A 25,426-nucleotide genomic window follows, 5' to 3' on the forward strand; every position below is an offset into this window, starting at 1 on the left:
CCTTGTACATTTATTATGAAAATAAATTTAGTTTATAAATTATTTAGATGATTGCAGTTGAAAGTTCTGGTCTATGTATACAAGGAAGTGCTAGATTTGTGTACATTGAAGAACAAATTATCCAGTGGTAAATTTATTACCTAAAGTAAATTATTGGCTAAACCATACATGCAGCTATTTGAATGGAAAAACATTGAAGTCTATTTAAAATGTTTAGAAACACTAAAAATAGTCTAAAGGTATTTTTGTGAACGAACTCTTTGAATAATGTAGGCACTTAGAGTCTCCATAGATATACATCTTAATAAGCTGATTTTGTAATCATTGATATCATCCAGTTTTTTCATGTCTTTACAGAAGATTTGAGATATGAAATGTATTATTACATTGTCTTTAGAATATCTCCTTATTGCTGTAGTATGTGAAGTGAATAAGTGGCTTTAGTGGCAGAGACCACAGTAGCTAAAGGACCAGGAGAATAAAATTTCACAAAATAGTCTACATGTATTTTTTTTTTAAAGCAATCTCAATATTCTTTTTAGATGAATCGTAGTTAGGAAAAAAAAAAGAGTTACTTTTCCAGCTTAAATCAGATGGTTGGGAAGTTGAAAATGCGCTTTCTCATGGCACTGAAGCTAGATGGAGTATTTTGGGTAATAAAAATGCTATTCTCTTCCTCATGCTATTCTCTTCCTTGGGCTCTGCTGGAAGTTTAAATTAGTGGCTATTTGCTGATGAAGGTCAGAAGAGCTGTGAGGGAAAGGTGTCACACCGATTCTTTTTTTCCTAAAACTATTTAGTCATGGTCCCAGTTTTAAAGCAGTTATTTAAATAACATTTGCTATAGAAGCTGTCTTATTTTAAAATTGTGTTCCTTTATAGTTAGTTGTGGCCAAAGAACAGTGAAGTATTTATTACCATTTAGATGCAGTATCTGAGATGTCTAAGCTAAAGAAATAAACTTGAGTAGGAAAAACTGGGTCAGATTTTTATAAAGCTTTAGTTGTTGCTATATAATTTTTAATTAAATGTTTTGTTAGTAGCACAAGATAGAATAGCTGGTTACTTTCTACTAAAATGTAAATTTTATTTTAGGAAATGGGAGTTTTAAGGGATGAGATTGTTAGACAGCATGTTCATTGTGACTTCATTTAGAAACTTGCTAGTATTGTATAATTAGGCTGTTCTGTTTTGCTGCCAGATTAACATTTAAGAAATGTATTCTTTAAATGACTGATATTTTACTTCTGTACATGGGAAACTTTGAATGAAACATTTTTATTTAATATGGTATAGAAATTTGGAAACAAAAATTTGTCAGTTCCTACATCAAAAATTTTTATTATTACCCGTCTTCATTTAGGATCCCAATATGCTATCCAGTAGAATCTGTCTCACTAGATCTTCCTGAGTATGTTTAGAAAGAATTCTGTGCTCAAAATCTTTTGAGCAGGGCTGAGAGAGACAGCATTTCATGTGTGTTCCTTCACTTTCTGTGTGGATGCTAGGAGGCTGGAGCAGATAGTGTTTCCCAGGTTTACTTGCTCATAGAAACTCTCTTCATGCTATCTATTGTGGAAGAGCTGTTTCTCTATAAAAGAAGTGTTGAGTAATAGAAATTTGGTTACATTTGTATGTTCAGTTGAAGGAGTTTATCTGTATACATACAGGCTTGAATCACTTACTATAGTTTTATTTCTATGTCTTTATTTAACTCTCAGTACTGTAGATACTGAGTCTTTTAGGTAGATGACAGAAAGGGATATTTGTCATAGATGTGTGTTCACAGCAGACAGATTTTTGTGAGTTTAAGGCTAGACTGGTCTACATAGTGAGTTCTAGTCCAGTTTACAGGGCCTTGAAAGACACTACCACATTTCTCATCTGGAGTAGGCAAGGAGCTATGTAGGACAGTTATTTGCATGACATTGTGGTGTTTATAAAATCCTATAAATACATGATGTGTGTATGTATGTGTGTGTGTGTGTGTGTGTATATATATATATATATATATATATATATATATATATATATGCTGTTCATGCGTCCTGGGTGTGGCTCCAGTTATCACAGTGAAGCCTTTACAGGGTTCATTGGCTAATACAGATCAGTGGCTTGTAAATGTTTTACTTTGAGTAAGTAGTAAATGGGTAGTGGATTTAAAATAGTACACAAATTTTGTGAATTGTATTGGTATGTTTAAGGTTGGGCAGCAAAGACTTGGAGGACTTCACAGTCTGGGAATCATCAGACTGTGATTAAAAAATTAAAAAAAAAATCAACTCTTGAATTTTCAGATCAGATTTACTAACTGTTATAAAGAAAAAATGGTGTGTGTATGTGTGCACGTGCGTGCTTGCGTGCGTGCGTGCGTGTGTGTGTGTGTGTGTGTGTGTGTGTATGCATATGCATGCATGTGCACACCTGTGCCTGTGTGGAGAGAGACAGACTTGGGTGTATTGTCTGTGGAATCCAGAGGTTATCGGATCCCCTGACACAGAAGTTGCAGGTGATTATGATTGTGAGCTACCCAGTATGGGTGCTAGGAATGGAACTCAGGTCCCCTAAAAGAGCAGGAAATGCTCTTAATCTCTGAGTTCTTAATCTCACTGACATCTCATAACTTTAAGGAACAATTTAGAGAATTAGTGAAATATTGTTTTATATTAGTGTTTTTGAGTTACTGAGGTTTGTAGTTTTGAAACAGTTATATCGATTTTGGATTTTGCATGCATTTTATCTGTTTACAGAATATGTCTTGTCTAACTTATTTATTAAAATTAATTAGAGCATATATTCTACTTCAGCAGTTAATAGAACTTGAACCATCTCCAGTTTAATTGATTAATTAATGGGTACTGGGAGAAATAAGGTATCAAATGCCTTCAAATTAAGCATTCATTTTCTTTCATTTAGGCTGTACAAGAACAATGTATTGCTTCCACTTTTGGAAGCTGAGTAGCTGCTGTCAAAAGTAGGACAAGTTGTCTTTACATTGTCCTCTTTTGTGCTATTTCAATCTTATAACATGGAACTACTTCACTTTTGGAATAGGGAAAAGACATTCAAGGTTTTTAAATTACTTCCTTTACTCTGAACGTGATCATTTGGTGGATATACAGTGCTTACATTCATAATGAAATCCTGACTTCACATTTCCTGGCCACATGGCCTTACGTTAGTCATTTCTTTTCTTTGAAGAAGGGCATGTCGAGAGCTACTCTGCTTACCTCAGAATGATTATGAGTACATTCGGTAAACACCCGTGAGTTGCATACCCTGCTAGATGCTGGTATAAGGCACAACACCAGTCCTTAAGGGAATTTGCTTTCAAGAGCTTTCAAGAGCAAAAATAGACAAAATATGGACACTATGACAATGACCGTGAAGATCCATAGGCTCCAGTGTCAGCGTGGGCTCAGGAGAGGATTAGTGGTGAATGGCCCTAATGATAAGAGCATTTAAGTTCGGCTTAGAAGATGGGAAGAGGGACTGAAGAATGAGAAGGAGGTATCCATTTAGAGCAAACAACCTCCAGCCCTACCTCACCTGTCTGTCTGTGTCTAGTGCAGTTTTCAGCTTGAAGAAGGTACAATACTGCTGAAAATTCTCTACTCACCTCAAAATCTTTTTATTTGTATGTTTATTGTGGTAGTGGAGATTGAATCCCGACTTCATGCATGCTAGGCAGGAATCCTATCATTGAGCTATATCCCCAGCCCTGATCCCCAAATCTTGATTTATTGTTGTTTGAAGGTGGGGGACAGTAGAATGTCTCGCTTGGAGCTTCTTAATAACCATAAAAAGAATTAGTAGGGAATAACTCCAAATTTTAACTATATACACTTTATAGATGGTACACAATAAATCAAGATTCTGAAGTCTTATCCTGTGCATATAGACAGCCTAGCCATAAAACTATTGTTACAATAACTATTGTTATTGTAGTGCCTTTGGTGCTAATTCTAGCTACCCTGCCTGCCCTCTTCTGATGTCTTACTGTTGGACACACAAGTGTTTTATAAATTGAAAATATGATTGAGATAAAAGGTAATATTTATTCTGGAGTTTAGCTTCCAATAACTACCAAGATTGTTAAAAACAAAAGTTTTTAAAGTTTTGGATAAAATTTTTTGAAGTATAAAATACAGTCTTATGCATAAAATATAGTCGTATACAGGTTTATGTAGATATTTCTTGATATAATAAAAGGAACTGGGTTTTATCATTTAATCTTCATTCACATTCATTTAAGAATGGAAAGATAAAAAGGTGAGGTCTCTGTTCTGATGCTTTGTTGTTTTGGACTGAACTGTTCTAGCGTCAGAGGGAGGACCATGATCTCTGTCCTGTGTAACTGAGTAGTGTCAGTGCAAACGTTGTTAGCTCAGGTTACCTAAGACTGTAAGGATTGTATCTGTTTGTTTGTTTTGTCACACAAGGTTTCTCTGTGTAACAGTTCTTTCTGGCTGTCCTGGATCTTGCTCTGTAGACCAGCCGACCTCACAGAGATCTGCCTGCCTCTGCCTCTGGAGTGCTGGGATTAAAGGTATGTGCCACCACCACCCAACTGAATAATGAATTATTATTATTCATTATCTTTTTCATAATTATAATAACTCTCTAGGTCATTATTTGTGGGCTGGTGGTGCCAAGAAAGCTTGCTACACTGAGGCACTTGCACATATCCATACCATCACTCAGCACGAGATGAGGGTACTAGGGTTGACTTGATTTGAGAGACAAGACTTCTTGGATGGTCATAACCTAGATTGGTTTCTCTTATCTACTTGACTTCTAAGTAGGAAGCTAGCAGCACTAGTCATAGTTGGGCACATTAAACATAGGGTTATTGTTGTGCGTTCAGAAGCTTGAGAATTGTATTAAAAGTGGCTAAATGATGGGTAAGATATTTAGAATAAGACTGTTCTAGTCGGGCAGTGGTGGTGCACGCCTTTAATCCCAGCACTCGAAAGACAGGTGGCTGATCTCTGTGAGTTCAAGGCCAGGGTAGTCTACAGAGTGAGTTCCAGGACAGCCAGGGCTGTTACACAGAGAAACCCTGTCTCGAAAGACCTAAAAACCAAAACAACACAAAAAATACTGTTCTTTGATACCTAGTACCCATGAGGATTTGGATAAGGGATTATAGGCATACACCACAACCACCTGGCTAGTTTGGAAATTCTTGATGGCCATGAGGATTTCTTTTTGCGTGAGCTTATTTGGCACTTACGAAACCTGTTCAGTTAAGATTGCTGGATTTCCTCTGCTTTTATATTTTTGTGAGCATGCTCACAGGTGCACATGCTCATGGAAACCGAAAGTCAACCTTGGGTGTCATTTCTCAGGAGCTGTCAGTGTTGTATGTTGATAGGGTCTCCCACTGGAACCTAAAGCTTGGAGATAGGGTAGGATGGCTAGCCATCGAGCTCTAGGCATCTGTCTGTCACCACACCAGGCTTTTAAAATGAAAGCTGGAGATCAAACTCAGTAGTCCCTCAGCTTCCATGGCAGCACCTTGCCAACTGAGCCATCTCCCAGCCCCTTCTGCTCCCCCATCACCCCTACTGTGTTCAGTTCACTCAAATTCTCTCTCTCTCTCTCTCTCTCTCTCTCTCTCTCTCTCTCTCTCTCTGTTGTTTTCCTTGTTTTTGTTTTTCTTTTTACAATCCTTTTAGTGTAAATTTTGATATGGTTATTACTGTTTAAACTGTGAAATCTGATATATTGTCTTTAAAGGAACTTACTAAATGGTGGACTAAAATAGGAATAGATTGATTTAACATTTGGGTTTGTTTTGTTTTACTAATAATGAGTAACAAGTGGTTTGTCACTTTAGTAAGAAAAGAAAATAACTGTTGGTTGACTAGAAAGAACTAATCTAATTTTACCTTGGACACTCTACATCTTTTCAGTATTTTATAAGAAGAAAATATAGCGTGCTTGTGTTCTGTTTGGTTTTGTTCTGACCAAATGCTTGGGGTAATTACCTAAGGAAGGAAGGATTTCTTCTGGTTCATGGTTTCAAGTCATGGTCAGCTGGCTGCGTTCGTTCTGAGCCTGTGGTGGCGGGATAGCATGGTGGAAGGGTTGGCGTGGGACAGCTGCTTCACTGTGGCAGTCAGGAAGCAAGAAGGAGCCTCCAAAACCCTGTAAGTCTGTGTCATTCTCCGGGACTCGAAGACCAGCAGCGTCTGAATCATACCTGGGTCTCCTGTCGGCTCAGTCCCTGTCACTTCTCTAGGTGACCCTGCCCCTTTACTCTCTTCCAAATAAGTCTACTCCTTTACCCTGGAGCTTGGGGTGCACAGGACCCAACCCCTCCTGAAATGCTCAGGATTTCCTGTTGTGGAGTCGTGTCTTTCTTGTAGGGCTCTTTTCTTCAGCTGTCTCACCTTTTCTAGCCAGACTGCAATTTTTCACTAAACGCCTTTGTGTTCTGCTTTTGGGATCAGTTGTCAGTATAGCCCTGACTAAAAGCAGCTAGTCATCCAGACTCAGCCTGCCTGCTGCCCCGCACTGCAGTTTCCTTCATCAGATAATTAGACATCACCCTTTTGTTCATCCTCACCTCCCACAGGGGCTGAAGTCATACACAAGATGGGAACAGATTGTTTGCCACAGTGAGCCATGAATGGCTCCGGTCCTGTTCATTAGATTTTGGAGTGCAAAGTAAAGAGACAGAAGGCAGAAAGAGACCAGAGGCCGACCTCAACAGATGAGTCTGTTTATTTCAGACAGTGAAGGTCAGGAGCAGAGGTTCTGCAGGGGGAAAGCTGGCAGGGACCCTTTATAGCAGTGGCTCTCAGTCTGTGGGTTGTGACCCTTTGGGGGTCGGATGACCCTTTCACAGAGGTTCCCTAAGACCATCGGAAAACATATATATTTAATTTTACAATTCATAGCAGTAGCGAAAATACAGTTATGAAGTAGCAACTAAAATAATCATCTGGCCGAGGACCACCACCACAACATGAGGAAAGGGTCGAATCAAGGGTCCATCAAAGGGTCGAAGCATTGGGAAGGCTGAGAAGCCCTGCTTTATAGGGACAGGTAAGGGTCTTGGGAATGAGGAATTGGTGCAGCTGTGGGGATCTGCAGGCTCTTCTGGAATTGTTTGGACAGATTATTTGGAGAGATAGCCTGTCCCAGCAAATACTCCTTCCTGAGTTGTGGCTGACATTTGAGCAAGGTCAGCTGTAATCGCATAAGAATTCCATTTTACAGCCCAGGTCCTCTGTCACAGCTCCTGATGGAGTTCCCACCTGAAATCTCTTAAGTCTCGCCTTCACTATCCATGTGCCTTTGGGATTCTGGGCTGCAAGCTTAGTAAGTACTAAGTAAGCTCTACAAGTTATAGCGCTTGAAGCTTTTCCAAGCCGGTTTCCCCAAACTCCCAATGCTTCCCACAAATGAGTTACAAAAGCTTCTGGACCACATTGCTAGGCAGCCACAATGGCCGTGTGTGTGTGTGTGTGTGTGTGTGTGTGTGTGTGTGTGTGTGTGTGTGTGTGTTAGTTTCTCATCACTGTTGTCAGATAAAGATCTGGTCACAACCTAGGGAACAAGGATCTATCTGGACTCAGGGTTCCTGGGCCTGTGCTGGGACAGAACATTATGGTGAAAAAACAAAACACCTCATGGCAGCCAAGAAGCATAGAGACAGAGAGGGACTGAATCTTACCTTTACAGTGACCTACCTTAGTACTTCCTGTACCAGGTCCAACTTCCTAGTTCCCATCATCTCCCTAAGGTGGCATTAGATTGTGACTCCATGGATAGGTGCAGACCTCATGATCCAGTCCCTTCCCCCAACCCCCTGAGCTGGCAGCCCTACCTTTAACACACAGACTTTTAGGGGCAGTTCAGATTGAAGACAGAGCACGTTTGTATGTATTGTACATACATGTAGTGTATGGGTGGGGATGTTCATTGCACTGTGATGTGACAGTGGCCTCAGTCCCGAGTCTTGATGCCTCATAAGCTGCTGTCTGCCCGGTGTGATGCTTTGTGTCACTGACAGCTGTATTTTCAGCATCATGTAACTTGTCACCTGTTCATTGATTGACACTATAGAATGGAACTGTTGCTATTGTGTGTTCTTTGTGCGTGCTAGCACTATTCGTTCTCAATAGCTGGGTGATCTTTCCCTTTTCCAGGGCAGTAGTTTTTCTGTCCAATAACTTGTTTCCTGAGCATTTGCACGTCACATGTGGCAAGTAGGAGGATGTCCCTAATTTTGCTGGGGCTGTTCCTGCTGTTCTTCATAGACAAGGATAATGTAGTTAGTGGGGTGGCTGAGATTAAGTCAGATGTTTTCATTGTTACTTCCCTGAGGAGTCACCACTATGTTCTCATTTCTCCATTACTGTCTGTCACTTTGGTTCTGCTCCAGAATTGCTCTGTTTACTTCTTTAAATGGAAAATATTAAAAGGTAAATGTATTCACATTTTTCAGGCTCATTTCTTAAGCATTCAGATTACAGTGAGCACCTGTAACATAAATCTAACCTGTTCATAGTTCTTGACCTGGTTTGGCCCTGGCCATCGGTTGCTAGCCCTAATAATATCTTGGAATTACAGGATGTTTTAGAATGTGCTGCACTCTGGTAGCCTATCGAGCTCATTATGGTTTGAATCTGAGTTGCCCCCCAAAGATTCATGCATTTGGGGCTTTGTTGCCTTCCTAAGATCGCCGACTTATTCAACAGATTAATCCCTTGATAGATTTGTAATCTGATGGCACTCTCAAGAAGTCAGGCTTGTTGGGGAAGTGGATCACTGGGACATGCCCTGGAAAAATGGACCTTGTTCTCGGCCCCATTCTGCCTCTACTTCCTGGCCACCATGAGGTAAACAGTTCTACCCCATCCTTCCTTTCCTGTCATGCTTTACTTTACCACAGGCCCAGAAGCAGAGGAGTCGGGTAAACATTTACTCAGACCTTGAGCCAAAGTAGTCTCCTTTAAATTGTTTCTGTTGCATATCTGCCAGGGAGATGGAAGAACTAACTACTATGTAGTTCCTTACCTTTTTTCAGGAGTTTAGCAACCAAAAATATTTGTTGCAAATGCAGTAGGTTCTGAGTACACATGAATAGTAGTTACATAGTGATATTAAAAACAGCAACTCTGTGGCGTTGATGGAATATAAGATGACACAGCACAAAAGTTCAAAGCTTGCAGAAGACAAGCATAAGACCTATGTGTTAGTTGCTTTTCCATTGCTGTGCAGAAACCATGATCATGGTAACTTATAGAAGGAAGAGTTTAATGAGACTTAACCATCTCAGTGTTAGCTTCCCTGACCATCATAGCAGGGAGCATGGCAGCATACATGGAGCTGGAGCAGGAGCTGAGATCTTGCATCCTTATCTGCAAGTAGGAGGCAGAGAGAGCCAACTGGGAAGGGTGTGGACTTTTGAAACTTCAAAGCCCTCCCCTGAGACACACCTCTTCCAACAAGACCATGCCTCCTAGTCCTTCTCAAACAATTCCACCAACGGGGGACCAAGTATTCAAATATAGGAGCCTGTAGGGGGCATTCTCATTCAAACCACCACAGCCTGTGTGTTTGAAAAATAGAAGTGTGTGAAGTGGGGCAGTTCATCTGAAAGCTCCATCCAGGAGTGAGGATACAGCTCCCCTGTTCCCGAGTAAGGCAGCAGAGACAAAGTGTAAGTCCAGAGGTAACTCTCCCAGCTTCTTTCTGAAGTGCCAGCCTTGGAACCCAGGGCCTCATCCTTGCTAAGCAAGGGCTGTACACCAAGTAGTATCCCAGCTTTTTAATGTATGGATAAACTTCTCTCTCCTAATACTTCTTCTCTCCCTTCCCCTCTGCCTCCCTCCTTCTCCTGTGTCTTTTTATTCTTGCTTTACAGCATTGCCAGTCAAATAAAATCATCTTGAGGTTTCACTCGGAGTGGCAATTCATTACCTCTATTCTAGCAATATTTTTTTAACTATCTAAAGGGACCTTTAAGATGATTATTTATAGTGATTTCATGGTACTTTTATTTGAAATTATAATCTCAATCAATGAAGATTTCATTTTAATATTAAAAATTATTGTTAATGAAGTTTTAAAATTATTATATTTTGAGATTTATTACATAATTTTCTCCTTCTCTATCCTCCCTCCAAACCCTCCCATGTAACCCCTCTTGTTAATTTTCAAATTTATGGCTCCTTTTTTCATTAATTGTTTTATATATATATATATATATATATATATATATATATATATATATATATATATATAAAAACATATCCATTGGGACTAGGCTCTACAATTTTGTTGTGATTTTCTGTAATGGTTTTTGTCTGTGGCAAAGAAAAGTTTCCTTGATGAGGAGTGAGGACTACACCTATCTGAGTATAAAGACAAATATTGAGAGTACAGTTAGGATCATGGTGGTTTAGTGGTTATAGGTTCTCCTCCAAGTTCCATGACTGCACTAGCACTGAGTAGTTAGGTAGGGTTCCAGTACCATACGTGACTTCCGCTTGTTGATAGGGTCTTAGATCTAGTTAAAGGGAAGGTGGTTACCGCTAGGGTGTGTGCCACCACTGCACCTGTGGGTTATCGGACTGTGCTGGCCGTTGTTCATGGCTGGGAGGACGGTTGGTATTGCACGGCGCCTTCTGGAATCATGAAAGCTAGTCCTCAAGACATTCAGGTCCGATCCAGCTCCAGGAGCCTTTGGCCTGTGTCTGAAGTGCATGGTATCTTCAGCAGTAGGCGGCTCCCCTTTCACCTCTGGGAGAATCAACAAGAGCAAGAGCAATAGCATCAGTCCTAAATTACAAGTAAAAGGCCGTTTTCTGTGCATACTGTTCTTTTGTCCACTGTTGGGCTTGATTGATCAGGACTCGGACCTTTTCCTGAAGCTCATCCTGGGGTCACAGATTTCCTCCTTTGGGGTGGTAGAGTTATTGTGATGCGGTTCACATAGTCACAAAGTGTCTGGTGTATTTGCAGAAGTGTACTCCTGTCACTCAGATGGTATCCTGTGTAGAACGGTTTCACAATGTCAGAAACAGACCAGCCCTAGGCTACCACGGATTTCCTTGTTTCTCTGCATTCTTATACTTGCCTGTTCTGTGGGTGTCCTATAAATAGATCAATACAGTTTGTAGCCTCTTATGTCTGGCTGCTTTCACAGCATGTTTTCAAGGTTCATCTTGTTGTAGCATGAATTAGTGTCCTCCCTTTTTAGTTCTTTGAGAATTTTATACAGTGAATTTTTATCATTTTCATCTCTTCTCCCATTCCTCCCAGAACCACCTCCCTTCCCTACCAACCCAACTCCATGTCCTTTTTAAATCCATCCAATTCAGTTTGTGCTGCCCATATGCTAGAGCATGATCTACCTGCCTTGAAGAGAACCCACTCTTCTACAATAGCTCTCAGTTGCCAGTAACTCCTCAGCTCTACTGGAACTTCTTGCCTTCTCCCACCCCCCGCATGCTGGGGTTTTGTCTGGCTGGAGACGGTATAGGACTTGTGCGTACTGTCGCACGTGCAGTGTGGATTCACACATGCAGCTGCCTGCTGTGTCCCAAGGACATTGTTTCCTTGTCATCCACCCTCTCTCCGTCTTCCAACTCTTTCCCTTTGCAGTGATCCCCAAGCCTTGGAAGGTGTGATATGGTTGTCCCATTTTGGACTACACATTCTGTATTCTCTTCTTCTCTGCAGCCTGACCTGCTGTAGGTTTCTCTGTTAATTACCAAAAACAAACAAAAAACGTAACATGCTAAGGATGTACCACGTTAGGGATGTTTCTTCATGAAGGTTGAGAGATGCACTAATATCTAGGTATAATGATGTCATTAGGAATCAGTTTGTTATGTCCATTTAGAAGAATAATTGTGGTGGATTCTCCCCTAGAGTATTTACTCCTTTTTATTGCTGAGTAATATTCCAGTGAATGGATATACCATTCTGTTTGTCCAGGAAGTGGAGTTTTGAGTTGTCATGTTTTGGCTGTTGCACATAAGCTGTTATCAACATTCATATACATAGACTTCATATGGACTTCTGTTTCAGTTTCTCTAGGGTATCTATTTAGGAGTAGCATTGGGACGGATTATAATTTTGATTTGTTTAATATTTTGAGAAATAGCCAACTTCAAAACAACTGTATCAGTTTTCATTTCTATCAGCATTGTTTAATGCTTTCAGCTTCTCTCCATGTCTTTCCCAATACTTGACACTCATGATCTGACTGATCGTAGATATCTGATTGTTCAGTGTTACTTCATTCCTCATGGATGAGGTTGGGTATTTTCTCATGTGCTTACTGCATGTTTGTATGTCATCCTAAAGAAATGCCTCTGTAGGCCCTTTGCCAGGATTTTTAAAGAATTTTACATTAAATTTATTTATTTTTGGTTTTTAGAGACAGGGTTTCTCTGTCCTTGGCTGTCCTGGAACTAGCTCTGTAGACCAGGCTGGCCTCAAACCCACAGAGATCCACCTGCCTCTGCCTCCCGAGTGCTGGGATTAAAGGCGTGAACTACCACCACCGCCCAGCCAAAGATTTACTTGTGTGTAACTTTTTGTCAGCATGTACATAAGTAAACCATGTGTATGAGTGATACTTGTGGAGGTAGATGAGGGTGTCAGATCCCCTGGAATTGTAGTGTCAAGTTAGCTGCCATGGGTCCTCGTTAAGAGCAGAAGATGCTCTTAACCTCTGAGCCATCTCCCCCTCTCCCTTTACCCCTTGTTAACAATGCTAGTTGTACTGGCCTGCCACTTCTATACTTGGTTTTGGAATATTAGGTATTAAATGGCCATAAATACATTGAAAATAATGTTTATAATTCTTAAAACTATAAAATTAGGATAATAAATTTAGAAAATTAAAAATCAGAGTTTTTAGGTGCAAGGTCAGAAGCTCTTGATTTCCCCCAAAAACTTATATTATGAGCAGTGTGTTTAAATGTGTGAAATTTGCACTTGTGAGTTTTGTAGTGAAAACATGGGTTTCTACAGAACACTTCCCAAACTTGTGGTGAGGGGCAGCTGTTCTGAAGGAGCCACGTGGATATTCCTTACATCTCCATTGAGTTTGTACTTGAACCATATTTAGCAAGACTTCCAAGACCTTTTACAACACGTCGTCCATCCTTGGAACTTCTGCTCTTCAGTTTATAGGACCACTAGCACAAATGAGTTTGTCTGGACCTCACTAGCAGTGCTGGACTTCATATGTAAATGTTCTGTTGTGTGCTACACGTCATGTTACTGGTGGTTTGTTACTTGATCATCCCACTAAGGGTTATCAGTCCTTTATACTTCTTACAGCTCTCCTTAATAGTAAGCTTTTCTAGCTAGTTAGAACCAATGGATTTTTTGAAGCTGCCTTGCTGTTTGGAGAAGTAGGTTTGTAAGAGTAATAGAAAATATTTTCAGTTAATTTTGCCTTTAAGCTGCAATAGCATTACTTTGAAATTATTTTAAGTAATGTTTGGAAAAGGAAAGCAGCATTCAGAGAATTACACTATTAGGTAGATTCTTTGTCCAGAAAATTCATGAATTTAACCAATGGGGAAACTAGCAAGTTTGAAAATTATTAAAAATTTACTGCACTTCTTTTTTAAGTGAAAGTGATTTATATATGATAAAAAGCTCATACTTTATTGGAAGGCATAAAATTAAAACCCGTTTACATTTTTACCTCCCTCCCCAAATCAGCAGGCCTTTCTTCAGTTAACTAGACAGGAATTTCTTACTCCTTTGCTGTTTGTTTCTTGAGCATCCTTTTATTGTTCATGTTTTCCCAACTCAAAGTGCAAAGTCAGTCTTGTATTTTGCTTTTCATTGACAGTATTCCAGGGTCTAAGTGTATGAGGCTTACATAGCTATCTACTGTTAGTGGTTTGTTTGTTTGTTTTGTATTTCCGTCTAGAAAGAACACCGAATGGCCCAGGGTAGGAGCTGACTAGGATGTTTGAGTTCCAAAGTAGAATTGGTGGTAGTATTAGCATGTGGTGACCAACTCCACAGGAAAGGCTCCTGCACTGCAGCAAGAGTGCAGAGGAGACTGGTGCTGCCTGGCCAGGCTTGAAAGACTTGTGGGTTTAGTCGGGCATGGTGCCTCACGCCTTTGATCCCAGCACTTGGGTGGCAAAGGCAGGCAGAGCTCTGAGTTTGAGGCCAGCCTGGGCTACAGAGCTGTTTTAGGACAGCCAGAGATACATAATAGACCGTGTCTCAAAAAACAAAAACAAAAACAAAAACCAACAAAGACTTCTGAGCTTAAATTCAATCTAGTTAAACTATAAAAATCAAATTATGTTTGGAAATACACTTTAAAATCTTCATTACCATGTTCTCCATAGTGTTTCCCTCCCTTTACATGTTGGGTTAGAATTAAGCAAGTCAGATGGAAGCTGTTTTTAATGTGATGGAGTCAGAAAACTTTTTTCTTTGCTGTGTGCTTTAGTTATTTTTCTATTGCTGTGAAGAGACACCATGACCAAGGCAACTTACAAAAGAAAGCATTTAATTGGAGGCATATTTGCAGTTTCAGAGGGTTAGTCCATGGTCATCATGGCAGGGAGTATGACAGTAGGCAGGCAGGTTATGGCCTTGGAGCAGTAGCTGAGAGTTTACATCTTATCCATAAATTAGAGGCAGTGGGTGTGGGGAGGGGCGGGGACCAGAAGGCAGACAGAGAGACACACTGACAGACTGGGCCTGGCTCTTTGAAACCTCAAGACCCATACCTGGTGACACACCTCCTCCAAGACCACACTTCCTAATCCTTCCCAAAACAGTTCCACTAGCCAGGACCAAGCATTCAAATGTATGAGCCTATGGGGGACACTCATTCAAACCACTCTACTTCTGTGATTTAAACAAAACAAAAATCAAACAAACAAAGCCATGACTGAAAGCAGCTTGAGGAAAGGGTTTATTTTATCTCACATGTCTCAGTTGATTACAGTCCATCCCAAGGGAAGTCAGGGCAGGAGCAGAGGCCGTGGAGGAGCACTTCTTACTGACTGACTCCCATGGGCTTGCTCAGCCTGCTTCACTCTAGCATCCAGGAACACCAGCCCTGGAGTGGTCCCACTCACAGTGGGCCGGGGCCGGCGCCGGGGCTGGAGCTGGGCCTGGACCCTCCCCATCAGTCACTAAGAATGTCCTACAGGCTTGTCCACCACAGTTTCTCAATTGACACTCTCTTCTCAGATGACTCCAGCTTGTGCCAGGTTGACATAAAAACTAGTCAGCACAATACTTTTATATTAAACTTAGATTAACTAGAATTAAGGGAGACTGAGCTATTTATGGTTAATTGAGTTTTTGTTTTGCATGTTTCCCTATTACCAGAATTCCCCGATCTGTACCTTTTCTTGATTGAACACTGTTGGTGCTAGTTTGTGTCTACTAATTGTCTGTGAGAGAACTATCTTTAAATTACCTATTCTAGTTCCTTGCATAAAGGAGAGGCTGACATAAAATTAAGTTTCCTGTAAGTAGTAAGCAGGGCTTTTGCTGAAAATAATCTAATCTTTCATTGAGATTTGGTGGGTTTCCCCCAATAAACTAAGTGTATTACAGAGTTTTAGAAAGCATCAATAAAAAGGCAGTACAAAAGTGTTAACTTCTACTTTTAGATTGCAGAAGGCAAGAGTGGGTTTCCTTCTTAATGTTGGAGTGTGTGCTCCTTGCGTTCACGCTCAGCTTCACCCCAGTAGAGGACTTGGAGCACAAGACTCTCACCTCTATGGCTAGAAGTAGCTGGCCCATCTTGCCTATCCATGTTTGTATTTTAACTGTGTCTTGTATTTACATAGTTTCTTTGTTACCCTTTAGAGAAAAAAGCTAATCTCTAAAACATTTTTGGTTTGTTTATAGGTTGGTCAAAGAAAAAGTGATGTATGAGAAAGAAGCAAAACAGCAAGAAGAAAAGATAGAAAAGATGAAGGCTGAGGACGGTGAAAACTACGCCATTAAGAAGCAGGTGAGGCTGACACTTGGGAACTGTGCTGACTGCTGTCGGCTTTCCACAGCCCTCAGAGATGGGACTGTTCTCTGGGTGGTGGGAAAGCTGAGACGGGATCACTACAAGCTGGAGGCCAGCCTACGGACTAGTGAAGCCCTTTCCAACAAGCACAGCAAAGATAGAAAGCAGAAACTTAGTGAAATAACTGAACTGCCGTAGGTCACACAGCGCTCTTGTTTGAACACAAGCATTCCATTGTTGCTCTCGGCCATGAAGCTCTGCAGGTCTCCAGTTCTAAGTATTAAATACAAGTTAGATAAATACTAAGTGTAATTACATCTTTAAATTTAGAAATAGCTCCCAAATTGATGTGCAGACCACCAAAATAAAATACGTATTTCTCATGATAGTTCAGAAATTGATGCAGACCAGATATCCATCTACAATGAATGGATAATGGAAGTGTGCTGTATGCACACAGTGGAATAGAACTCATCTTAAATTAGGATGAAGTCATGAAATTTGCAGGAGACGATGGAATTGGTGGGGTTCGGGTAGTTTGTGTAAGTTTTGAGGAGTGGGGTCCATTGCTTTCAGGTTGCTAGTATTAGAGTTGTCTCTGGGACCTCTTCATTCTGCAGTGGCTACGGGAGCTGTTTGGTGTTGCTTTTGGTGACTTGTGCCTACTCACTTGGTCTTGCCAGAAGTGCATCAACTTTTTCTTTAAACTTACTGTTGTTCTGTTGGCCTTTCTCTCTATTTTTCTGACTTGTAATTTTACCGATTTGTACTTTTATAATCACTTCATTTCTTTCGATTGTTTTGAGTTTATTTGCTGCCTTTTTCTCTTTGTTTTTTGTTGCTGTTTTGATTTGGGGTTTTTGTTTGCTTGGTTTTTGTTTCTTTTGACAGGGTCTTTCTGTGTAGCCTTGACTGTCCTGAAACCCCCTAATTGACCAGACTGGCCTCCTGCCGCGGCCTTGAAGTGTTGTATTAAGTGCTGCCTCTTGTTCTCTATTGTGAGGAAGAGCACGGATTTGAGAGCACTTCACTGTGCTGATGATGGGAGCTCAGTGCCATGAATCCTCCTCTCAGCACTAGTGTAGGTCTGGCTGCCCCCCACGGCCTCTGCCCCCCCCCCCCACGGTCTCCCCCCCCCCACGGCCTCTGCCCACCCCCCACGGCCTCTGCCCACCCCCCACGGCCTCTGCCCCCCCCCACGTGCTAAGGTAAAGGTATGTTCTAACACTGCCCTGCTGACTTGGTTAGTTTATCAGGGAAGAGTCTCCTCTTCAGTTGCTGACTGTTGTGTCATAGAACTGTACTGTCTATGATTGCGTGGTGTTTAGGTTTCTGTTTAGTTTTTACTGCTGTTGACATAGTGTGTGGCCTGCTGCAGTGTTGACAGGGCTTGATGCATTTGCACTCTCTTACGTGAGGGTTGTTTCCTTGCTAAGATGCACTGGGGTTTGGTTGTTGTTGATTTTACATCCCAACCACAGTTTCCCCTCCTTCCTCTCTTCTGATGCGGTGTTTTTTTTAAGCAGCATAGCTTACTGTGCTTGTGTCTAGTTCTTTCCTATCTTTGCTCATTTTTGTCTAGTATTTCTATAAATTGTTGAATGGAAACCCATCTATATATGTTCATTTATTTATCTGTTCAGTTCATACACAGGATCATATGTTACCTTGATGTGCTTAGAATGTTCTAATAATGTGACACTCCTTTTGTCCCTAACAGCATTTCTTGATCTGCAGCATTCTACTCTATAATACTAATGTAGCCACTTGTGCTGCTGCTGTTGTTGTTGTTTTATGTTCCATATCTTTTTCCATGCTTGTATTTTTTGTTTTTTTACATCGAAGTGAATTTCTTAAATGCCATATGGTTGAATACAGTTAGTCTATCTCCATGCTTTAGATGGTATACTTGCACCATTTACATTCATGACAGTTGTTGGTGTATCAGAGTTTACACTGCCCCGCTTCCCCTCAATGGATTCAGCAATAACCAGGGAAACAGTCAAATGGATTCCTAATTCACTGTGCACATGTTAACGTCCTTCCACTATATAAAAGAGAAGACTTAACTAATGCTGCAGTAGTTTCTAGAGCTCCATCTGACAAGCTGATATGAATATCATTAGCTCCAGAGACAGCTGACATTATTCTGTGGGCTGGTACAACTTATAGGTCTAGTCCATCCCTGGTTACAAGATCTGGCTCACCAAAGGAGCCAGAAACCTTAGCCTAATCAGTTGCCGCATTGTTTCATAGAACTTTTCCTGTGACAGAAAAAAAAAAAGGAATTCCTATCAATTAGATCAATTAGAATGTTTACTTTTCACTTTTTATGTTTGATCATAAAAGAAATCAATCAACTTTTAAGTTCTGCAATCTATAGATTGTTATAAAGCAAGCCTTGCCTATTCTTCCCCAATTTCCATTTTACCAAAATAAATACTCAGAAAAGTTATAACTTGTTTTAAAGTCAGTTTCACATCACTGGGGATGGCACGCTATGGTGTTCCCCTAAGGTTCCTTATGAGTCCAGTGACTATGCCAAGACCCTGATTTCCTCTAGACATAATGCAGTAAGCATTAGAATAACCACTGTTTGGGTCCTCTAAAGAAAGACGACACTCTGAATGAACAGCACTGGTTAGTTCAGTTGGCTATTTGGGGGGTGTCTTCTTTGTCTCATCATGACTCAGAGGCTGTTGTTAGCTGCTGCCAGACGGAATCCCAGAAAGTGGCACTAAGTCTGGCTCCCAGTCGAGAACTGTCCCGAATGGTAGCTGCTGGAGAGAGAAAGTCGCTGAGGGCAGGTATACCAACCCCGGTCCAGGGCAGGCTCCATGCTCAGGAGTAGTTGGCCAACACAAATTGGACTCCATGGTTTTTTGTGGCCTTTTTGTTTGTTTTTGAAAAAGAACAAGAACTTGGCTGGGTAGCAATTTGGGGAGAGCCAGGGAGGAGTTGGGGAACAGCTGAATATGATAGTTTACTGTATGAAATTCTCAGAGAATAAAAAAAATGATCCCTGTCAGTCCTGATTCATTGCTCTAGAGGGAAGCACTCAGCTTGCAGATTTGGTGCAGGTGTGGCCTGTGGGATCCAGGTTTCCGGGTGCTCCTTTGGCGTTCAGGGGCGGTGTCACATGAAGCAGTGTCAGGCTTCATGTCTTCATGTTTGTGCTCCTGTGTTGGACTGCAAAACTGAGCCTTCTCTTTGCAGTCTGTGTCCCCCGTCCTGACATGTATGCATGCAGTCAGCCCTCAGTGTTCTTGGACCAGTTCCTTTTAGAAAATGGTGGAGTATATAACCTGTACACATATTGCTGTGTATTTTAATTAATCTCTAGATTAGTGATGATACCAAGATGATATAAATAGTTGCTATGGTATATTATTTTTAAGGAGTAATGACAAATATTACAAGTGTTCAGTGCAGTTTGTTTTTTTTTTTTTTAATTTCAGTCTACTGTAGGTTAAATCTGCAGATGTGGAACCCATGGTTATGGGACTGAATGTTGCGGAAACTTAGTGCATAATCAGAGTGGAATGCAGGGGATGGACTTTTGCCTTGTTGGAGGTCAGGAGGTCATCTTGCTAGATTCACGGAAGACCTTAATTTGTACTAATACAAAGAGATAATAAAGAATAGAAATTATGTTGGATAGTGCTGCTTAAAGTTTATTTCAGTAACATTAAGGCTTGGAGGAAAACTGTAAATATATATTTTAACTTGTCATGAGTTTGACCTAATTCTTTTAATTCATTATTTTATTCCTGTAAGCTGTTCTGCAGGAATTCCACAGGAGAAATCTGAGATGTTCCTGTTGCCAATTTTTCACATAGATTTAAACCAGATAATTTAATGGCATTGATTAAATATCTGTTTACCTGAAAGTAAAGTCATGATCCTGTACTTGAGATTTTAATCTGTGACTTAATAGTCAAAGCATTCTAAGTTCAGTCATGTATTTCCACCCAAGAAAGCGGATGTGGATAGAAAGTAACTGTGTGCTTTGATGGTTTAGCACAGCATGAGCTATGACAGATTGTCAAAGAAAGCATGAAGATTCTGGGACCTACTTACGTTTCCATTGTAATTAACTATTACTGCCATAAAATTGTGTGCATTCTGTTTTATTTCAGCTAGGTAATCTTGGTTAATTTTGTACCTTTTTCTCTGAAAGCTTTTGACCAAACATTTTTTGAGAAAAAATATTATCACAATATCTGTCTCTGAGAATAATTTATGGAAACAAAGCTTTTGTGCCAACTGAAGAAAAAGGCTTAAGTCCAACATCTTGATTAACTATTGACTGAGTTTCTTAGTTTTCCTTTGTGTTTTGATGTGTTACAATATAGCTTTGAATGGTAGATTGTACATTCCAAAAACATCCCTCAGAATAAGTGTCCCTGTGGTTAATTCTTCAGTGTCTTCATGAAGAATAGGCAAGAAGTTCAGATTCAGAGGGTGCCACATTGGTAATTTGGCTCAAACTGCTTGGGGAGAATAATCTCTCTCCTAAAATGAAGCCCAAGGATAAGTAATAACTTTTTATGCATGATAAGCATCAGAATATGAACCTGCTGGTCTTTGCTTTTCATTTCTCTTACCTCTGTCTTTCAGTGAGTCCCTCCTGCAGTGTGCACATGATGTGATCAATAACTCAATAACTTCTCTCATGCAGTAATTATCTCCCTGTGATACTATCTGAACACTGTTTTCCTTTATTACCCAAAGATGCAGGGGATATTTATATAACCAGCTGATCCCATTTTAGATAAAGGTGCTTTCTGACAGCAGGGGAATCATTTACTTTAAATAGCCTTTTAAATAAGTGCTGAATGAAAAGCTTTGCCAGTTAATTTTCACTTACCATGAGAAGGTGATTACCAAAAGGGAGAAAAGCCCAAAACTTTGTGCAAGTTCTGCTTAGAACTTGTACTTTGCAGTTAATACAATCTGATAAGCCCAATTTGAATTAGAGCATTGAGTCATTTAACATAGTTCTACTTTTCATTTCCTCTAAATCATTAGTTATATGCCAGGGTATAAAATAAAGACACATTAGTTCTCGTCTTGACATGTCTCACAAATGTTCTTATTACAGGCAGAAATCCTGCAAGAGTCCCGGATGATGATCCCAGATTGCCAGCGCCGGTTAGAGGCTGCATATACTGATCTTCAGCAGATATTAGTAAGTAAAGATTTCTTGAACTCATATTTTAAATTGTCTTCAATCTAATATGCAGAAAACTAAAACTTTGAATATTTAACACTGCAGCTATTTAAAGAGATAGATTTTTATTCATTTGTCCTCTGTCTTGGTTTCTTCTATTGGATGATGAAATACTCTTGGAAAGTTTCATTTTAGCTCTGAATTCCATGTTACAGTCCATCAGAGCAGGGAAGCCACAGTGACTAGAGAGAGCTGGTTGCATTGTATCCATAATCAGGAACAGGATGCAGTGGATTCATGTGTGTTTGTCTCCCCTGCTTAGGGATGGTCCAGCCCAAGATAGTCTCCTGATGTCATACTCGGAGACCAGCATTAATGTAGACAGCCCCTCACTAGTGTGCCTGGAGGCTTGCCCCCAGGTTTTGACAGCACTAAGCACTGCACCCTGGGAACCAGCATGCTTACGCTTACATCCTTTGTGACTTCAGAACAGACACGACGTGGACAGTAGCCAAGTTCTGTTGACAGCCTTTCCCCTCTGGACCACAGCTGGGTCAGCTTCTGTGTGCTGAAGACACACTTTCCTGTGCAGTTCCTTTCCAGGAATGGGATGCCTTAGGCTTTCTTCCTCTTAGTGACTTTGCATCTTCTCAAGATGGAGCCTTCCAGACCCTCTTCCCCTTCCAGTGCAGCACAAGAGGCTTCTCTATGGAATACCATTATCTTTACATTTAACCTCACTCAGGTCCTCAGAGCAAGAGCAGGAGGAAGCCAGGTGCTTGGTCACAATGTCACAGGAATGGCCCCAGCCCACTTCCTGAGAGTCATTCTTCTCTCTGTAACCTTCTATGCAGGCCCTCCTCCACATTATATTCCATTTTCTCACATTCTGTTCTTCCACACTCCCATTAGAATGCCCATTAGCCTCTGCTTTCATCATTGAACGGATTTTCTAAACCAGTGTACCAAACACTTCCACATTCTTCCCACAAAACAGTTCTATTCGCCCAAAAGCCACATGGTCATGTTTATCACAACAGCTGCCCTCCTTCTCAGTACCGGTTTCTACCTTAGTTTTGTTTCTTGTTGCTGTGGTAAAATACTGAATAAAAGCAACCAACTTAAGGGACAAAGAGGTTATTTGGCTTGTCATTCCAGGTTACATCCCATCAAGGTGGCAGGAACTTGAAGCTGCTAATCACATTACATCCTTAGTGAAGAACAAAGAGGAATGAGCTAATGTCGTCCAGTGATTCTAGATTGTAGACACTCGAGACAGTTTACACTGACCATCACACAACATGGTGGCAAGCACCCTCAATCCCAGCGCTTGGGAATCAGAGGCAGGTGGATCTCTGTGAGTTCAAGGACAGCCAGGGCCACATAGAGCCCCTGTCTCACAAACAAACCGTCACAACTACCCTAGTTTCATTTCTATTGTTGTGATTTAATATATATATATATATATATGTATATGTTATATGTATATATACACACACACATATATATGACTATATATCTGTGTGTGCATATATGCATACAGCTGTTAATCCCACCAGGAGAGAATAAGACCACTACTACAATTTTTGAGCCACATTTGAATCAGGCTTTATTAAACATTGGTCAGGAAGATGGACACTGGCCAAGTCCATACCCAGGATACCCAGAGAATAGCTCTGAATTATGTTAGTCAGGTGCTTATAAAGGCAAAACACACAAGGCTGTGTACTTCCTGCCTTCATCCAATGGGGACAAGCAGGCATCCTGACATACTTCCTGCCTACAGACCTCCAGCCTGTGTGTGATCAAGCACATCCTGTGCAGTTGGGCAACGAGCCTTGGTTCCAGAAGTAAAAACATGTGGCTTGTTATCTTACATGAATAGCCCCCAGAATTCCAGGAAGTTTTCTGTCCCTGGGCAAGTGGACTTGCAGGTTAAAGGCAGTTTTGTTTTATAAATCTCTTAAGCACAGACATTTAAACTTAAAGCATAACTTTAGTCCTTACAAAGCAGCTTCAGGGAGAAAGGGTTTAGTTTTGCTCACAGTCCAGATTTTAGTTCGTTATTATGGGGAAGTCAAGATGCAGGAGCTTGAAGCAGCTAGTAATGTCAGAGAAATAAATATGTACATGCTCACTGGGCTTAGTTCAGCTTCTCTGCTGTATTCCAGGACCCCCAGCCTAGAGAATGGTGTTGCCTACAGTGTGCTGGGTCTCTGTCCCCACAGACCATCCCCCACAGACATGCTCCAGCCAAACTAATGTGGACGGTTCCTTATGATACTCTCTCGGGGGATTTTGGATCGTGGCTAATTGACAAAGCAAATTGTCATGATGATCAAGTCACTGTTGCTGTTTGATAATTGATGAACTCTTAACATTTCTTTTACTAATCTTATTTTTAATGTTTATATTTCCTATGCTAATACTAATTATTAGACACATAGCTGTTCTTTCCCTTACTCATAATTGTTCCCTTAGGAGAAAAGTAAAATATTTTCAGTATGCTCATATATAGTCTAGGAAAAAGAATGAAATTTATGTTTACCAACAAATTCTGACTAAATCTATAGGGCACAAAAAAGAGGAAAATGTTTTTATTTTATGTACTAATTTTGACTGGAATTCTGTCTATAATAAATCTTTTTAAGGATCATGAGTTCCTATGACTCAGCAATTTTTAAAAAGATTTACTGTTTTTAATTATGAGTATGTATATGGGTATATACACATGACTGCAGGTAGGTATCCTGAGGCCAGAGGCATCTGACCTGCGTGGAGCTGTGAGCACCTAAGATGGGTATTGGTCAAGCTCTGAACTCTGGAGGCCTCAAGTGCTCATAATTCACTTCGCCATCTCTCCAGCCCTATAATGAATTCCTAAAAGGCAGGATGAATCTTCACATTAAAAGAGGTGCTAATGTTTTGTTTGATGTCAGTATGATATAATTATTAATAAGACAATCCACTTTTCTAATTCAATTGTACTTAACTTGTGTGATGTCAGTAACAAGCTTTGGTGTTGGGCATAATTGGAGTATTATTTTATACTGGATGTTGTCATATTATTAACTAACACATTAGCAAATCCTTGTTTTTTACTTTTAATACATTGTAAATAATCTTTTTGTAGGATAATGTTGGCCAAATAAGAATGATTTTAAATTAATGAGATTTTTATTTAATTACTTAATGCTAATAATTTTAGGCAACTGTGTTTATAATTACAACGTGAAAATATATAATACAAGAATATATGATGAAAACAAGTTAACCTCTCATTTCTTCTGTTCCCAGTAACAAAGGAGCAGAGGTGGATAAATTTAGAAATCCTAGAATCCTTTTCTTTAATTCTTGGGTTACTTACTGGTCTATAGTATCAAGTATGGAAATTCCTAAAGGACAAACTTAATTGTGCTCTTTTTCATTTCAGGAAAGTGAAAAAGACTTGGAAGAAGCCGAGGAGTATAAAGAAGCACGTGTAGTTCTGGATTCAGTGAAGTTAGAAGCCTGAAGTTTTGCTGTACAGGGTGTTTTTTGCATTAAATCCTGGGGTCCACTCTACAATTCGTTATTTTTGGCCACTGCTGTGTTTAGTAATATGAAAATGTGGTTCTTTTTATGCAGTTGCATATATTTTTCTTTGCATAACTTAATGTGTCAAATGAATGAGTTCATCTAATAAAATTGTTTATTTCATACTTTACAAAAATTTCAGTTGGCCACTTAGTTAAATGGTTGTTCATTAAGTCACATAGGTGTTTTTGACATATGTCACTTTCTATCTGAAGGTTAAATTGTAATTGTAGACTGGTTTAAAAATAGAGTACATCAGCTGGGGAGACCAGGGAGGAGTCTGTCTGTGCAGATGTGGGAGCCCATGTCCCTGCTGGGCAGACTTCTGGTGCGGCCTTTGGGCAGAGTGGCGCCCACACCCCTGTGGGTAACCCCCCACTTACTCTCTGTAAGAGTTCCCAATAAACTCATGGGTTCCCCAGCTTGAATTGTGGCAGAATCATGCCTTGGTGTGTGTTGGGCCCTTGACTTGGTTTGTGTGTCCCCACGAAGGAATTCAGCAACGTGACGGCACAGCCAAAAGTGGACTGGAGTTTGTACTTCTTGTCCTGTTTTGGTGTGGTGCTAGTGATGGACCTCGGGCTTCAGACATGGAGGCCAAGTGCTCTGCCACCAATTCACCTCTCCCGCTGGAGTTTTGACTTCCTTCCTATTCTGAGATAGGCTCTGGTTAAGCTCCTCGGGTTCCC

At 40.5% G+C, this 25,426-nt stretch overlaps 1 protein-coding gene across 1 annotated transcript in view; it reads left to right on the forward strand.

Moving 5' to 3' along the window:
- The window catches only part of Tbca (tubulin folding cofactor A), a 55,214-nt gene extending 30,341 nt beyond the window's left edge, over window positions 1–24,873 (forward strand). Inside the window, exons 2-4 of the mRNA XM_006981764.4 lie at window positions 15,880–15,985; window positions 21,093–21,179; window positions 24,595–24,873. Coding sequence (XP_006981826.1) covers window positions 15,880–15,985; window positions 21,093–21,179; window positions 24,595–24,675 — 274 coding nt within the window. The 3' untranslated portion in view covers window positions 24,676–24,873. The remainder of the gene's footprint in view (window positions 1–15,879; window positions 15,986–21,092; window positions 21,180–24,594) is intronic.
- Window positions 24,874–25,426: the final 553 nt, after the last annotated feature.

The sequence above is a fragment of the Peromyscus maniculatus genome, chromosome 15 (assembly GCF_049852395.1).
Source record: "Peromyscus maniculatus bairdii isolate BWxNUB_F1_BW_parent chromosome 15, HU_Pman_BW_mat_3.1, whole genome shotgun sequence".
Classification (NCBI taxonomy): Eukaryota; Metazoa; Chordata; class Mammalia; order Rodentia; family Cricetidae; genus Peromyscus; species Peromyscus maniculatus.